This window comes from Giraffa tippelskirchi, chromosome 3 (assembly GCF_054371585.1).
Source record: "Giraffa tippelskirchi isolate mGirTip1 chromosome 3, T2T-mGirTip1v1.2.pri, whole genome shotgun sequence".
Lineage (NCBI taxonomy): Eukaryota > Metazoa > Chordata > Mammalia > Artiodactyla > Giraffidae > Giraffa > Giraffa tippelskirchi.
Window position 1 is genome coordinate 81,447,453 of NC_137277.1, and position 16,974 is coordinate 81,464,426.

At 40.4% G+C, this 16,974-nt stretch overlaps 1 protein-coding gene across 4 annotated transcripts in view; it reads left to right on the plus strand.

Annotated features, from left to right (window-relative positions):
* The window catches only part of PDE11A (phosphodiesterase 11A), a 403,729-nt gene that overhangs the window by 311,513 nt on the left and 75,242 nt on the right, over positions 1–16,974 (plus strand). For all 4 annotated transcript variants that reach the window (XM_081579583.1, XM_081579585.1, XM_081579584.1 and 1 more), the window contains one exon: positions 16,251–16,360. In XM_081579583.1, coding sequence (XP_081435709.1) covers positions 16,251–16,360 — 110 coding nt within the window. The remainder of the gene's footprint in view (positions 1–16,250; positions 16,361–16,974) is intronic.

The window sequence follows — 16,974 nt, forward strand, 5'->3', positions numbered from 1 at the left end:
ATCTAAATACCTTACATCTTTGTACCCAGATTAAAATTTAAACCCAGAAGAGGGAACTCCCAATGACAAACATTTTCATTTGGTCCATGTGAAGGAAGATTTCTGCTCCTTCCTCATGTAGTGCTCTGTGCTCTACTCTGCCTACTAAAATTTTGCTCATTCTTTAAAATGCATTGATCTAATGCTGGTTTTCCCATGAAGTCTTTCCTTTTCAATAATCATCAATAATTTCAATAATCATCAGTAATCGTCAATAATTACTTGTTTCTCTGCACTGTGTCTTGTACAACACATCTTTCTTTCTGCTGTGTATCTGAAGTTAAAGATCTCTCATTCTCCTGTAAAGTAAGCAGCTTGAAGCTAAAGAGGTCATTTCTTGTTCTTGCAATAACCTTCATTTATTTGCTTAACATCTATTTGTTGAGCATGTCACCAGCACCCTCTACTCAGTGCTGTACTTGGTAAGCTTTCAACAAATTTGTGTTGGATTGATTTGAACTGAAATACGCATACAGCATAAGAAGATGGGACCAAAATTTCTTCACTTTTACACTCAAGGACTTGGTTTTTTTGGGGGTGTGTGGGGGGGAAGTGTGTCCACAACTGCTTAAGGAGCAAGAAAAATAACCTGGAAAAACTGGACATCTCACTTTACTTTTCCAAATCAGATCTCCTAGACAAGCAATAATTTTTTGTGTCCAGAGTTCATGTATATGGCTCACAGAGGACATCCAATAAAGAAATTATTAACCTATTATTTTGGAAAACCTATGAATGTATGGTGAATCACCAAAATAAGTAAGCAGGAACCTTGTTCAATGAAGGACTGAATTGTGTGAAGTGTTAGTCGCTTGTCTTGTCCAACTCTTTGCAACCCCATGGATTGTAGTCCAACAGGCTCCTCTGTATATGGAGTGGGTAGCCATTCCTTTCTCCAAGCAGGAAAGTTGTTCAGTGAGGGATTAAAGATGTCATAAACAGAAACAGATTTTACAATAAGCGTTAAAATAGTCCATCCTAAAGGAAATCAGTCCTGAATATTCATTGGAAGGACTGATGCTGAAGCTGAAACTCCAATCCTTTGGTCACCTGATGCGAAGAACTGACTCATTGGAAAAGACCCTGATGCTGGGAAGGATTGAAGGCAGGAGGAGAAGGGGACGACAGAGGATGAGAAAGTTGGATGGCATCACCAACTCTATGGACATGAGTTTGAGCAAGCTCCGGGAGTTGGTGATGGACAGGGAAGCCTGCCATGCTGCAGTCCATGGGGTCACAAAGAATTGGACATGACTGAGCTACTGAACTGAACTGAACTAAAAGAGTTGGGATAGAGAAAACTGGTAAGAACTGCGTGGTCAAGTGGACATTTAGGAGAAAAGGGAATTCATACCCAGTTTTCTTTAGTAAATTTTTCTGCAATATGGACAATCTTGATCCTTTTCAAGAAACCGAAGAAAGCAGAGCTCTCAGAATGTTACCACCATGGAGATATTCATTCTGCCTAAATATTTCAAGGGTAGAGTTGTTTTTGCAAGTCTGCTCAGCAACCTTGATGAGTATCACTGTTTGAGAAAGTCTGGGTTTTGTTTTTGTATTAATGCTAGCTCAAAAAGAGAAGAATTTACTCTTAATATTCTCTTGGCCAGGGGGAGAAGGGGCTAGAGGTTGAAAAATAGAAGCATGACTTTGGAAAGAATACCTTGGTGAATGTTATTTTTTTCTCCTTTGCACTAAATAGAATAGCCACATTTGGAAAAGATATTATTTTTTGTTCATTAAATGTTTCTGAACTAAGGGTTACAGTAGGTTGAAAATGTCAACTTTGTCCGTAAAACAAGCATTCTCCTCTACAACTTGACCATAGTCAGACTGGTTAATCAGAATTTTTTCACTGAGAAAGTAAATATTGAGATAACAGAGATTACTTGATCAGGGGCAGAAAAAGTGAGCATAATTCACTCATCAGTTCTAACTTCTGGAATACAACCTTGGTAGGCAGAGTAGGCAAAATGATAACCTACTTATTTCCATGAGTGGCCACGAAGGCTTCAGGCTTCAGGTACCCCTGAAAACTGTTAGGGTCTTTCACTGTTTTGCTCTCATCAGTGATTTTATTTCCATTCTAGTTATCTTATATTCCACTTCCACGTGTTGAATTAGAACTAACATTCTCTATTAATATGAAAGAAAAGTTATAATTAACCCCTGGATTCATTCAGCCAGAGTTACCAAGGTGAGAGAGCACGGCGCCTGTGCGCTGAATTTTCCTCTAGATGGCGCTCCAAGGCAAAGTTTCCCAGCCAGTTGCCTGGAAAGAAAGGGCGGATGGTGTTGATCTTACCAAGATTCCCTGAAAACACTTCTTTTCTTCTAAGACAAGAAATACTGAGGCATGCACCCCACACTCTTTTCTTAAAAGAAACATCAGCAAGGCCAGTGTGTCTGAAAAGAACCCTCCTATCAGGACAGACCTGTATTAGGTCTGTATCCTTGCCTGCAGAGCTATTAGTGCAAATAGTACTGCAGTTTCCTTGTGTCTTTCTGTGTGTGTTTATTTTTCCAAGCCCATTGTCTCCAGGAATGGGAAGATGCATATTTGTGTGTCACTGATGAGCAAACCATGACACGAAGTACAACAGAGCAAGCAAATTACATGTAAGAATCAGCTTCCTAACCTTTAACTCTACAATCATTTCAAGCCCAGAAAATAGCTTGATTCAGAATTGTGTTTTGCAGAAGTGTTCAAGCTCACGTCTAGGTAACAAAAAGGTCTTGTTCCTTTAGAAATTAAAAAGAAAAAGAACAAACTGCATTGTTGAATAGGCAATTTGATGTATAATGGTGGAAATTTAGTTCACTGGGAACCCTGTTAATGACTTATTAATTTATTACAAGCCTCTGATGTAGAATTCCAAATATTAAAATGAAAGCATCAGTCTTATTCTTTGCTTCTAAAGAGAAATTTAGGTAGTTAAAAATTACCAAATATTTTTAATTCCTCAGATAATTGTAGTATGGAGTACCAGTTACTATTTGCAGTTAAAACAGGGAATAAAAACATGCAGATAGATCAGGAATAATTATACAAATTCTCTTTATTTATAGAAGCTTGTAGAATAAATATTCCATCAAGCACATATATAATGAGAGATAATAAGCGCATTTCTTATATGTACAGTGTAGACCAGATAAAGGAACCGACCATGCTTTTGTTTGTATTCTGTAAAATAAAAAGGCATGTGGTGGTGCCAAGGTTGCAGAGACATTTTAAGGTTTTATAAATGATGTATGAGCTCTGACAGATTTTCCAGGGGGAAAAAAAGGTTTCCTTAAGAGTCAGTATTCTTTACTATCCCATAAATGTACTCATTAGCACTTTGGGCCATGCCCTATATCCTGTAGGGCTCAATAAAGATTCATTGAATGAGTGGATTTAGTTTAGGGTAATATTATTCAGGAAACTATGCTGCTCAGTGTCCAGTTTTTTCAAAAAACTATAAAATGATGAACAACTATCATTGCTAGAAATCTTGTTCTTTCTTCATATCACACTAAGGTTCAGCCAGGGTTCATATAGAATATTATGATCTTGCAGAATTCACTGGATATGAAAAGAGACGAGCACATGATCACATTAAAATTGATGGCGGTGCTGGTGGCTTGGTGCTGGTGGGGAAATGCAGTTAAACACTAATAATAACCAAGTATCGCAGCAAACACACTGACACCTCCTGACATTTACGGGGGCTTCTTAAATCTTAAATGTGGAGGCAGCGCGTTTAAGTCCGTATTTGGATTGTCAACAAGGTTATTTTCAGAGATAAGCCAAGTCGTTTTATTGATAATTCAAACTACAGAGCAGAAGGGACGTTTAGGAAGAAAAATCTATCCTGTTCACTAGCTTGAGGATAATGTGCTGTCCTCTGTCTGCTGTTTTCAGGAAAGTCCTTGGTTTTTGAGGTAGACAGTTTCTTCTGCAAGGAGATCTTAGAAACACAATTAGAATTCCTTTTCCCCTTAACCCAAAGAAGGACAGAACTAGCTGAATTTTTAAATAAAATATTTTTGTTCTATAACCAGACTCCTAATCTCAACAGAAGTCTAATTTCTTTGTAGATTGTAATGTTGTAAGGTACAAAGTGATCTATGGTTTTATTCTGCAACCAACAACAACAAAGTAACAAACAATAATTGCATTTGTAATCATCAAACATCATTTTTACATTGCATTTCCTTATCAATATAAGTAATAACTAGTTATATTTACTTGAAAATAAATGGCAACATTATCCTAATAATACAATAAAATCTGCATATTAGAAAAACCAATTCTTTGTCATGAAGGTATACCTTGATTTCTGGTGCAACTTCAAAGAAAGCACATTTTTAATTTAGGAAAGGAGTGATTCTTTTATGTTTTTGCAGAATATCAGCACTGGGTGCTGTAAATTAACTAGGGAGCTAATCAATTTGAATACTGTGTCTAAATTACATGTAAGACTCCTGGCTTTTAATTATTTAAGAAGGTTTCTATTTTTATTCTCTCTGGCCACCTCTCAGAGCTCCAGTGAGGCATTCCATGCTTCTAGCTGACACTCCCTTTATACACATTTATTTTACAAAAGGAAAAAGGCAAAGCAGCACATAATTAAGAAACTGGTGTGCTAATAATCAAACATACAATTGGGCAGAAGGATAATCCAATCCACTTCCTCACACAGGAGAGTAACCTCCATAACTCACTTTAAGCGCTGCCATTCATGAGTTATGGGTCATTCCCTTTCTAGTGAAAATAAATTCTCCCACACCATCAGCCAGAGCTGAGTATTTTTCTTAGGACATGTAAATTGTAAAAGTGTATGAACATAATCATGCTGGCATTTGGGGGGGAGTGCAAGCTCTTGCCCGTGGACATAGGCTTGTAAGGAAATGTGTGTGGTTTCAGGGCTGCGGTTGCCTGGTTACAATATAGGATTTTTTATTAAAGTGAATTTATTCCTGAGATTTTTACGGTGTTGGTAAACTGGTTAATCTGTCGCTCTGTATTTTATGACTCCAGCCAAATCCTGCAGGTCAGGGAGACCCAGCAGCAGAGCCATGGTTATTTATCACAGCCTCTATTTTCCACAGCTTATGACTCAGTAGTGGCAGTTTCTTGAGGCTGAATGAAACCTGGCACCTACGGGTGTCAAGCTGGGGACTTTATAAAGTTTTAATTTTTTCACTAGTCTCATGATCAAGTTTAGCTCAATGATGACTAGTGAAAATTTGGGTAAGTTTTGAAATTCATCAATCTGGCTTCTTTGTGGCTTGTGAAGAGGACTGTCTCTCTGCACAATTGATGTTCACCAGGTGATCTCCCTCATTTTCTGTGCTCACACACCGCATGTTCTATTCAATTCACTAGCAGTTTATCATAAAATATAAACTATATTTCTAAACATGAAAAAGCAGACTGTCTTTATCCTCAAAAAATAATAAAGCATATTCTTAGTATTGAAAGCAAAAAACGTTAAACATCTAATATGTTTTTCCTTTTGTCTTTATTTGAATTACAGTATGCTTGCTATATATATATACATGTAGCTTTGCTTTTGTATTACCTAAATTGAAGTAAAAATTCAACTTTTAAAGGTTTATTAGACATTTACTCTTTTTTTACCATTTTTCTTTTTACCATTTGTATTTGTTTTCGCACATTTTATTGAAATATGAGAGCAGACATACATTGACCGATCTTTATTTGACCACATCATGACTTCATGAGAATGAAATGAAGAGTATTGACAGATGCCAGAGGTTTGCTTTGAAATACTCTAGCAAACAAACAAAACAGAACATGTGAAGGGATAAATGAATCAAGGCAGCAGAACATGGCTTCCTGCTAAAGTTAGGTAACAAGTACTTGGGTATTCAATACAGTATTCTATTTTTCATATGTTTTTAACTTCACAAAATAGATAATTTTTTAAAATTAGGATAACAAGTAGGTTAAAATTAAGTCAAGGAGCTAGTTAAAACTAACTAAAATTATTAAAGTCAATTCATTTTTTAAATTCATGCAACAAACATTTACTCAAACATATATGCTTGTACCAGTTTTGAGAGGCTTCCCTGATAGCTCAGTTCGTAAAGAATCTGCCTGCAATGCAGGAGACCCCAGTTTGATTCTTGGTTTGGGAAGGTCCCTGGAGAAGGGATAAGCTACCCACTCCAGTTTTCTGGACTGGAGAATTCCACGGACTGTATAGTCTGTGGGGTGCCTGGCCATTTTGAGTCTCACATGAGTAAGCACTTGCGATATTATTTGAGATTCAGATAGAAGTTGTGTCCAAAACATGACTTTGATTTTGCTATTTGATAATAAGTGCCTTCAAGAAGCTTCTGGTTGTAAAAGTATTTAAGTGTAGACTGTAAGGTCTTCCCAACTCTGAACTTGATAAGCAAAGGATCATTGCAGACTTAAATCAGTGTTTAATTAAGGCCAAATCAATATTTGACTACATTCATCTTGAAAACAAAGAGAAGCAAATTTGATCAAAACTGTCCCATGCCTTGTACACCTGAAACTAACACATTGTAAATAAATTATACTCCAATAAAAAACAAACAAACAAAAAAACCCAAGCTATCCTACTCCTATGGAAACTAGACAAACTACAACTGGTTTGTATTGTATCACATGCTTAGGTAAAGGAGCTGAGTAAACATAGTGTTGGTTGGTGGTCCCCTAACAGCTGGAAAGATTCTAGTTTCTGGACGTCAAAATAGGACTGAAGTGCCGTTTCTTCAGCCTGGCAGATCCAGATATTGGCAGACAAACATTATGGTAAACACCAATCTAGATCTAAATCTAGATGCAATAGTTTATCTAGCAGAGTTTCTTTTTTAATAATTTTATTTATTTACTTTTTGGCTGTGCTGGGTCTTCATCGCTGTGTGGGCTTTTCTCTAGTTGCGGCGATCGGGGCCTACTCTCTAGTTGTGGTACACGGGCTTCTCATTGCAGTGGCTTTTCTTGTATAGCAGAACATGGGTTCTAGGGCACACGAGCTTCAGTAGTTGCAGCTCCTAGGCTCCAGAGTACAGGCTCAATAATTGTGGTGCATGGGCTTAGTTGTTTCGCAGCATGTGGGATATTCCAGGGATTGAACCCAAGTCTCCTGGATTGGCAGGTGAAGTCTTTACCACTGAGCCACCAGGGAAGCCCTCAAGTAAGGTTTTTTTCCCCACAATGGAAGACTGCATTTTGAATACCTGTTATTCTCCCTCTAAGCTTTCATCACCCACTGTCTCTTGTTGGCAAAGAGAGGATCTTTTTTAAAAAGAAGATAGGATATGCCATCAAGTATAAATTTATTCATAAGCAATCTTGGTAAGCAAGTGAAATCTACTTCCGTCTTAAAGTTTGAGAAAGTCCTCTGCTTAAAACCATTGCTTTGGAGCAAATTGAATAGATTGGTATCCATCAACCTGCCCCCAGGATTTACATGTTATACATGCATGTGTGTCTGCTCAGTCATGTCCGACTCTTTGCAACCACATGGTTGGTGGCCTACCAGACTCCTCTGTCCACCGAATTCTCCAGGTGAGAATACTGGAATGGGTTGCCATTTCCTCATCTAGGGGATCTTTGCAACACAGGGATCAAACCCACATCTCTTGTATTGGCAGGCAGGTTAAGCTCTTACATTGAAAGGTGGCCATTCCCTCTTGAAGTGAAAAATAGAGTCCCAAAAAGAAGCATGCTGGTGGCTTGGCTGCAAATGCCTGTGAAGCCCAAACAAGTGCCTTAACAATTCTTTTATTATTCTCATCCACTCAACTGGGATTGGGAGGGTGACTGAGGCACCATTCTCATAGAACCTTCCGTCCTTGGTTAGGAGATCTAAGTTTCACAGACAGACACCGCATGTGACGGATGGCCTAGCACAGCTGGACCAGCCATCAGCATTGTGGTCTGGGGTGTTCTTTGGAAGACCTGAGCACTCTGTATGTGGCATTTACAATGAAACCCTCAATGAAACGAGCACTCTTTGGCTACAGTAAATTTGATTTTAATAAGGTACCAAACAAAGGCCCCAGACAGGGCCCCTGCAACACTGTACACCAGATATTAAGAAATACCAGAAATTAAATGCTGCCTTTCAGCCTCAAGCTCACATCACTCCTAGGGTATGATGTCATGTTTAGATCAGTTGAGACATGATGACACAATTAGGGATATGGCACGCAGAGTCTTCTAGAGGAGGCACTTCCTTGAGAAACCACGTTCTTTAAAACGCCTCGGAATGGTCTGAGCAGCCCTCTTTGCTCTTCTTATTCAGAAGAAAGAAAGATGAAAAGGAGAAGAAAGATTCCACAGAAGCCCATCGCGTTCTCTCTAAGCCTCAGCCAGTCCCCTGATGGCTCCATGGCAGTGCCTGTCACCAGCATCCATGGAGGAGCAGTTGAGCCGAGGACCTTCTGGGACTATTAGGAATTTCCAGTACATCACTGGATTCCCTCCCTCTCAGTCCATCACCTGCCAGATCTGAGAATCAATAGGATGAACTTGGGAAATTTCTCATCGTTCAGTACCTCTCACAGCTGAGTTCAAGAAGAAACATGAAGGCAGAATTTCTGGCATCACCTTCTTAGATTGCCGCACTGTGGCTGCGTAGGTGACAAGGGTCATGCAGACCACGACGCACCATCTCCAGAAACAAAGCAGGAGTGGCTAGCCACTTTCTCCATTGCTTTCTTCCACAGATTGCCACCGGTATTGTGATATTAGTAGTTTCTCACTAGAAAAGGGGTTCTGGTGGGCACACGACCAGACTATACACACGACAAGGGCCAGACATGCCTGTCTTCTTCACGGCTCTATTCTGGCCTGCAAAGGAGTACATGTTGAATTAACATTTGCTCAATGAATGAATGAATGGACACTTTTTAGGATGTCACTATTTTATTCCAAGCTAGGACAGGTTGATGAGACTTGGGCTTATTTCTAAAACAAAAAAATGATTTACACATACAAACTCTGGAGTGGGTAGCCTATCCCTTCTCCAGTGGATCTTCCTGAGGCAGGAATAGAACCGGGGTCTCCTGCATTGCAGGCAGATTCTTTACCAACTGAGCTACCAGGGAAGCCCTACACATACACAATGTATATATATTCTAATGAATAAACATTCTTTAAGGAAACTTGCAGCACAAAGGAAAAAATCTAAGGTCACCTATGATCCCACTACTGGGAATATTTTGAGGTACATCCTGACAGTCTTTTTCTATGAATGTATTAAGACATTTTGTAAAGTTGGGTTGTTGTACACAAACCATCGTATCTTTCTTTCCTTTCTAAACCTCATTTTAAATCACTATATATTATTAGCCACGTCTTGATGCACCAGAGCTGTGTTTGGCTCAAGATGTCCAGTGGCTCTGCATTACTAACCTCTTACAATTCAAGAATAAACATCCATTGTTGAAAGTCCCCTGGTGACCTAGGGATTAGGATTCTGGGCTTTCACTGCCTTTGGCTCAGGTTCAGTCCCTGACTGGGGACCTGAGATCCCCCAAGCTGCATGATGTGGCCAGAAACAAACGGTGAAGAATAACCTTCGTGGTGGACTAAAGCACCCTCCAAGTGATTCCTTAATATCCTGCCATCATTCTATTATTACAGAGTCTTTAAAAGCTGTACAACTGCACACACACTCTCACCTTAGTGGCTGGGCTGCACAGTGTGTGAGGACACAGACTCAGGAGTCAGGTCGCCTAGAGTCTAATCCTGCCTCTGTTTCATTCCAGTGGTATAGTCTGGTGCTTCAATATCTTCAACTGTAAAATGGGAGAGATCAGAACAGTTTCTCTTTCAGAGAATTCTTGTAAAGATTAGACTTGTAAGGATAGATGGGTTAAGGTATTTGAGGGTTTAGAACAGTGCCTGACACATACTAAATGCTATAGAAGTAATATCTGTTGTCAGTATTATCCCAAGCCTCTTTTCTCAGATAGGTCAATTACTTAACACACACTAGGGTTGGTTACTCAGTTGTGTCTGACTCTGCGACCCCATGGACTGTGGCCCACCAGGCTCCTCTTTCCATGGAGAATTCTCCAGGCAAGAATGCTGAAGTAGGTACCCATTCCCTTCTCCAGGGGATCTTCCTGATCCAAGGATTGAACCCAGGTCTCCTGCATTGTAGGTGGATTCTTTACCGTCTGAGCCACTAGGGAAGCCCACTAAGAACGGAACATTTTTGTTAAATGAGTGAAGCCTCTATAGCACTATCTAATGTTATTATGGCTATTGTTTTTTATACTTCTGTATTCTACAGAGCCACAGGTGTTAGTTGCTCAGTCGTGTCTGACCCTTTGTGACCCCACGAACTGCAGCCCATTAGGCTCTTCTGTCCATGAAATTCTCCAGGCAAGAATACTGGAGTGGGTTGTCATTCCCTTCTCCAGGGGGTCTTCCTGACCCAAGGATCAAACCCGGGTCTCCCACATTGCAGGCAGATTCTTTACCACTGAGCCACCCGCGAAGCCCCACAGAGTCAAAAAGCAACTGTCAATTTTTCTCTATCCATCATGTTCCTCTGTTCCTCTGACTACCATACAGGATCAGCTTTGACATGGTGGCATATCCTCACTGGTTTGAATTTTATGTTGAATGAATGGTAGGAAATCACTGGCTAGTTTAAGAAACACTTCAACTCAGTCTTACTGTTTGGGTCCTTCGGAGTTCGAGTGATTATATGCTCTAGTGGCTGGGGGCAGGGTTATCCCAGCATACATTTAACCCAACAGAGGACTGTTACAGGAGATCTGCTCAGAGGGCAGTGACAGGCTTTTCTGGAGAGGGTGACATGGAAGCTAGCTCTGTATGCCTTGGTTATCTTTTTACTTAGATATATGATATTCCCTGCTTTGCATTTCTGATATGGGCCATGAGGGAATATAGGTAAGAGGGTAGAGTAAAATAATGGTCAATAAAGCTCATTATTGGATAATGGGCAGTAGCAGCAAACATATCATTTTATTTGAAAATAAAAATAGAATTAAGCATAGGAGAAACACATTAAAATATACTTCCTGCTGCCACTCTGTTCTCTTTTGAAAGTATATTGTCTTCAGCAGGCAGTTGACTTTTTCTCTCCAATATGTGTCAAGTGTAGGTCAGAATGGATAGGACTAGAAAGAAGATGGATGAGGGTGGGGTAGGGGCAAATGGACACTTAGTGGCAGGTGGACACATCTCAAGCCTGACGATCCTCAGAAACCATTTACCAGGCAGCTTTAAATCACAGTCAAGAGATAGGTGCTGCTTCAGTAACTCAGGTATCACAGCCAAGAGAGGTAAATATGCTTCGTGTGACTGTGCTGTACTTCAGGGATTCTTTATTGCGAGGATCTAGAGGTGGGCTCCATGGCCTTTGAACACCATGAAGTTATAGAATAATTTCTGGGAAGAAGGCCCATGGCTTTTATTGAATTCTCAAAAATATCCATGATACAAGTAGTTTAAGAGCTAGATGCTGGATTTCCAAGAAGGGGGCGGGGTACTCGGCTGTGTAAGACCTTAAAGTATATTCCATCATAGTATAGATGGGTGATAACTGATGGCTTAAAAATGATTCTGGATTTGGAACTTGAGTCTATCATGGCATTTGATTTTATCTTCTAATTAAATTTCTAGTTGAATTATCTTATGTTGACATTAGCCCATCCCTATTCTTACTGTTCCAATTCATCAGCTCATTCTAAACAGCAGCATTTTCACAGGCAACAATCTCTCTAAATTTCAGTGCATCTTCATTGTGTTTATAGCACTGATTTCCAGAATACAGTGTATAATTATTTCATGCTTGATAGACTTTCAGGATTTGCTTAGTATTAGCAAGATCCAAACCCAATTAAACAGTCTTACAGTTTCAAGATGACAGAGAAAGACACTTGCATCCCTTTCTCTTCAAAAAACATCCCCAAAATAACTAGGAGAGTAAGAAATGGACACAAATTCCAATGTTTTCATGGAGGGAGGATGATTTGTAGATTAACAGAGAAAAGGAAGGTCCAACCCAAATGCCTTCAGGATGAGAGAGAAGAGGAAGGGGTACACATGAGAACCAGTACTCTCCTAGAAGCTGTCAAAGCTCAGGAACTGGAAGGATCAGATACCACAAAAATGGGGTGAATGGGAGTGAGGGATGATGAAAACACTGAGCCCCCAAATTTCCATCCCCTCTCCCTGTAGTCCAAGAACTAGTCTTCCCCTTGTCTATGCAGGAAGCCAGAGTATTTGTCAGAGGAACTGAGCCCCAGACTTGGGGACACCAGTAAAAGAAAAGTTAGGTGAGACACACCTTGAAAGTAAGAGAACGAAGTGAAAGTCTCCATCACAAGGGTGAGAAGCTACATACCCTTTTCTCAGAATTCCAACACCTGCTATTTCCAAGCAAGAGATTGGAAAATCCAGAGGAAGTGTTTAGAGTATCTACACTGGCACGTGGGGGTCTACAGCAGGACCAACTGGCCATGTGCTCGCCAGTGATGAGATCAGCCATGTGTAGACACCACCTCCTTGCATGGGTGTGTGGTGAATGTAGACTCCCATGAGTAAGGAGACTACCAAGGATATCAGGCATCTGAGGAAACCACCAAACACAGAGATAAGGAGTTCAGAAGAAATAGGCAATTCAGGGAACAGAAGAGAATTTCAAAAGAATTATAATTAATATCTTCAAAAGAGAAGAGACCGTAATGCATCCATGTAAGAAGAAAAGCATGCTGTTAGAAAAGGAGCAGCAGACAGGAAAATGCTTGTAAATTTAAAATATTATTACTCCTGGAAAGTAAGAGGAGAAAAGTCAATATGAGCAATGGGAAAGAAGAAATGGAAAATAAGGAAATGAATATAAGAAGTCCAAGGTCAAACCAATTGGAGTGCCATTCAAATAGGACAGAAAAAATAATGAAGTTGAAATTATTAAGGGGAAAAAAAAAAGATGACAAGAATATTGTACTGAAGAAAATGAGCCTTCACATTGAAAAGGTTTACCAAGCGATGATGAGGAAAAGTCCCAAACCAAAGAAGATTTTTGTGATATTGGCAAACCCCAGGCATAGAGGGAAGATTCTAAAAGAGAGAAAGTCAAGTACCATTCAAAGGATTAGGAACAAGAATGATTTATGCTTCGCTAAGGCAACTTTGGAAGTTAGGAAACAATAGAACAGTCCTTCAAAATTCTGAGTGAAAATGTTGCAACCTAGAATTGTTAGGCAAGCCAATAATTGAGTAGGAGAACAGATTAAAGACATTTCAGATGTGCAAAGCCTCAAAAAAAAGAAAAACAATCAACTTTCTCAGTGTTAAAGAAGTATTAACACCCTTTCTCATGAAGCTACTGGCAGATGTGTTCCCGCAAACTGAGAGAGAAAAACGAGGAAAGAGAGGGATGTGGGATGCAGGAGACAGGAAACCAACCCCAGGAGGGGGACATGGGCAGCAGAGGAGAGAATCCAGGCCAAATGTCAGCACTGGGCCAAAGCAGGGAAGCCAGGACAGGAAGGGACCCGTCAAAGGTGTGACTGTTCAGAGAGTTGTGTAGGATGTAAGGCGACTGAGATGTTGAAAGAAATCTTAACTCCAGGAAGCTAAACATCTACATAACAAAGGATATAATCATTGGATACTGAGTGAATAATATTTACAGATTGATCATCAGGTAGGCACTTTCTGAGACCCCGGGCACTTAAGTTTCTTTGTGCCTCAGTTTCCTCACCTTAACTGGCAGATGTTAATAGTCCCTACCTGTTATGAGAAGTAAAGTTGTTGTTCAGTCACCAAGTTGTATCCGACTCTTTGCAACCTTGAATATTCACTGGAAGGACTGATGCTGAAGCTGAAGCTCCAGTAGTTTGGTCATCTGATGTAAACAGACAACTCATTGGAAAAGTCGCTGATGCTGGGAAAGATTGAGGGCAGGAGAAGAGGGTTTCAGAGGATGAGATGGCTGGATGGCATCACCTATGCAATGAACATGAACTTGTGCAAACTCCGGGAGTCTTCTCCAGCACCACAGTTTGAAGGCATCAATTCTTTGGCATTCTGCCTTCTTTATGGTCCAGCTCTCACAACCGTATGTGACCACTGGGAAGACTATAGCTTTGACTATATGGACCTTTGTTGGCAGAGTAATATCTCTGCTTTTCTTTGTTTATGCAAAAGTAGGAAGTCAAGATATACCTGGAGTAACAGGCAAGTTTGGCCTTGGAGAACAAAATGAAGCAGGGCAAAGGATAACTGAATTCTGCCAAAAGAATGCACTAGTCACAGCAAATATCCTTTTGCAATAACACAAGAGACAACTTTACACATGGACATCACCAAATGGTCAATACTGAAATCATATTAATTACATTCTTTGTAGCCAAAGGTGGAGAAGTATGTTAAATGGTTAGGTTCTTTTAGGACAGTGTCTGGCACACAGGAAGGACTATAGTCTCATGGGAAACCCCTGAATAACCAAGAGCTGATGACGTGCACCTACTTACTGTACAGTAATATGGAGGAAAATACCTACCAAATTAGACAAAAAAAGAAAATGGAAAGTGCTTGCCTTTGGGAATCAGGATAGGGGAAGGATGAGGGATTGTTGGTTTTGGTTCTAAGTTTCTAACTACAATTGAATTTTTAACAACTATTGCAAGTAATGCCTTCAATAAAATAAAATTAACTTAAAACCAACAGCCAGCTCTGAATTTTAAAATGAGGGACACACACAGTTTAGATATGGACGACTTTATCCTGCCCAGATAGTTTATAAACATTCCTATTTGCTATGCAGATGAAATTATATGTATTTTTAATGTAGAAATCTTTTAAAATAAAATTGTCAGCACAGAAACTTTATTATTCAGTTATTTCTGCAATAAAAACATAATTAACTAAAAAACAAAGTGTTCATTGCTATAAGAGAACTGTCTTACATATATTAGCTAGTGATCCTAAATGTGGAAAAAAAACTCACATGAAAAGGGAAGCAGTTTGAACTCTACCTTTCCCCTTCTCCTGCCCTCTGATTAAGATTTTAATAAGTACTGAAAGGGGAGGCTTACAAGTTAAAGGGGGGGAGGCAGAAAGGCCTTAGATCAAGCAAATGCATAGCCCTGCACTTCTATAAGTTCACTTTCTCTTCTAAACTATGGAAAGGCCAGCAGGAATGAGAGAAGCTCTGCTGCTCTTGGTTATGTAATTACATCACCCTGCTCCCCAAAGGGAGAAGGCAATGGCAACCCACTCCAGTACTCTTGCCTGGAAAATCCATGGACGGAGGAGCCTGGTGGGCTGCAGTCCATGGGGTCGCTAAGAGTCGGACACGACTGAGCGACTTCACTTTCACTTTTCACTTTCATGCACTGGAGAAGGCAGTGGCAACCCACTCCAGTATTCTTGCCTGGAGAATCCCGTCTATGGGGTCGCACAGAGTCGGACACGACTGAAGCGACTTAGCCGCAGCAGCTCCCCAAAGATATCACACCACACCTATGCATTTCACAAGCAAGCTACCCGAGGATCACAAGGAAAGAATTGCATGTAATGGATCCTCCACCTGATCCAATGTCTGGATCGCCTAATCCTCTGCCAAATTCTAGTTTTCAAGACAGGCACTGCTTACCTGAAATTTCACCTGTCCTCCAAGCTAATGTGAATTAAGGTATTTATAAGATAACTTCTAGAATATTATCATGTAACAATTTGAGTACTTCTAAGTTGCTTTTTCTAATAGACACACACACACATATATTTTTTAAGGCATTTTCTCTTGCCTACTTTCATTTAAATGGCATCTGGTGGCTACATCACTCAGTTCTAAACTCACAGCCCCCTCTCTCTTCCTACCTCTAGATGCTCATCATTTTGAAATGTCGAATCACAAAACACATTTTGCTCCAGGCCTTTGCCAGACTGTCACTGTATCTAGACAGCACAGCTTCTTCTTTAAAAAGGGAACAAAATAGTCTGAACTCTGTCCTGGTGTGCCAGCCAGTGCGGGCCACCGTGCCGGCTAATTCATCACCGCGGGGACCCTGGGCTGTGCAACCGACCACCCAACTCACTAGTCGAAGGGGTGGCAGTTAATCATTCCCTTAAATGATGTGGGTATGACAACAGAGCTGATGGTTGCTCAGCAGACGAGCCTCGGCCTTTCTCCCTGCCCCGAGCAGTGACTGTGGCCATTTTCCCATCTCCCCAGACCGCCGGGTTTCAAGAGATTCTGACCGAGGTGGAAATTTTAGCGGTGATTGTGGGATGCCTGTGTCATGACCTCGACCACAGGGGAACCAACAATGCCTTCCAAGCTAAGTAAGTGTTCTAATTGTTGTTATTTTAATGCATTTGCCTTTCTGTTCAGAGCCAAAGGTGACGCGCGCGCTAAAGAGTAAAGCATTAATTTCTGGCATCTGAGGCCAAGGCCACGCAGGCCTGGGCCCGGGTGTCATGGGGCTCATCCATCTTTATAATTCCTTATTCCTCTTTTAATTGCAAATTTGCCCTTCATGTCATGCTTGTTGATTTGGTCTGTCTCTGTTGACCTCAGTTGGATAACAAAGCTCAGATTTTTAAAGGGCCTATTTTTTTTTTCCTCCCAGAATGTTTGCCTTCATGGGATCATAGGTTTCTTGGATTTGCTACCTTAGAAGTCTGGTTTGGAGACTATTAAAATAAAAGTGGAAATTTTATGAAACAAAAGATTTCCTCCTTCCCCAGTAGAATTTCTTCCAGGTTCTTTTGATGTTGGGTATTGTATAAACTACAGTGAAATGGAGTGACATTGGAGGAGGAAGAGGGTCTCTGCCCCTGCCAAGCCTCATCCCACAGAAAGGTGGGAAACAAGCAAAGCAATTCCACCAATACAGGGGATGTGGAGGTGCATACTGTGCATGGACAGAGCAGCCTGTCCCTGAGCAAGTAGGACA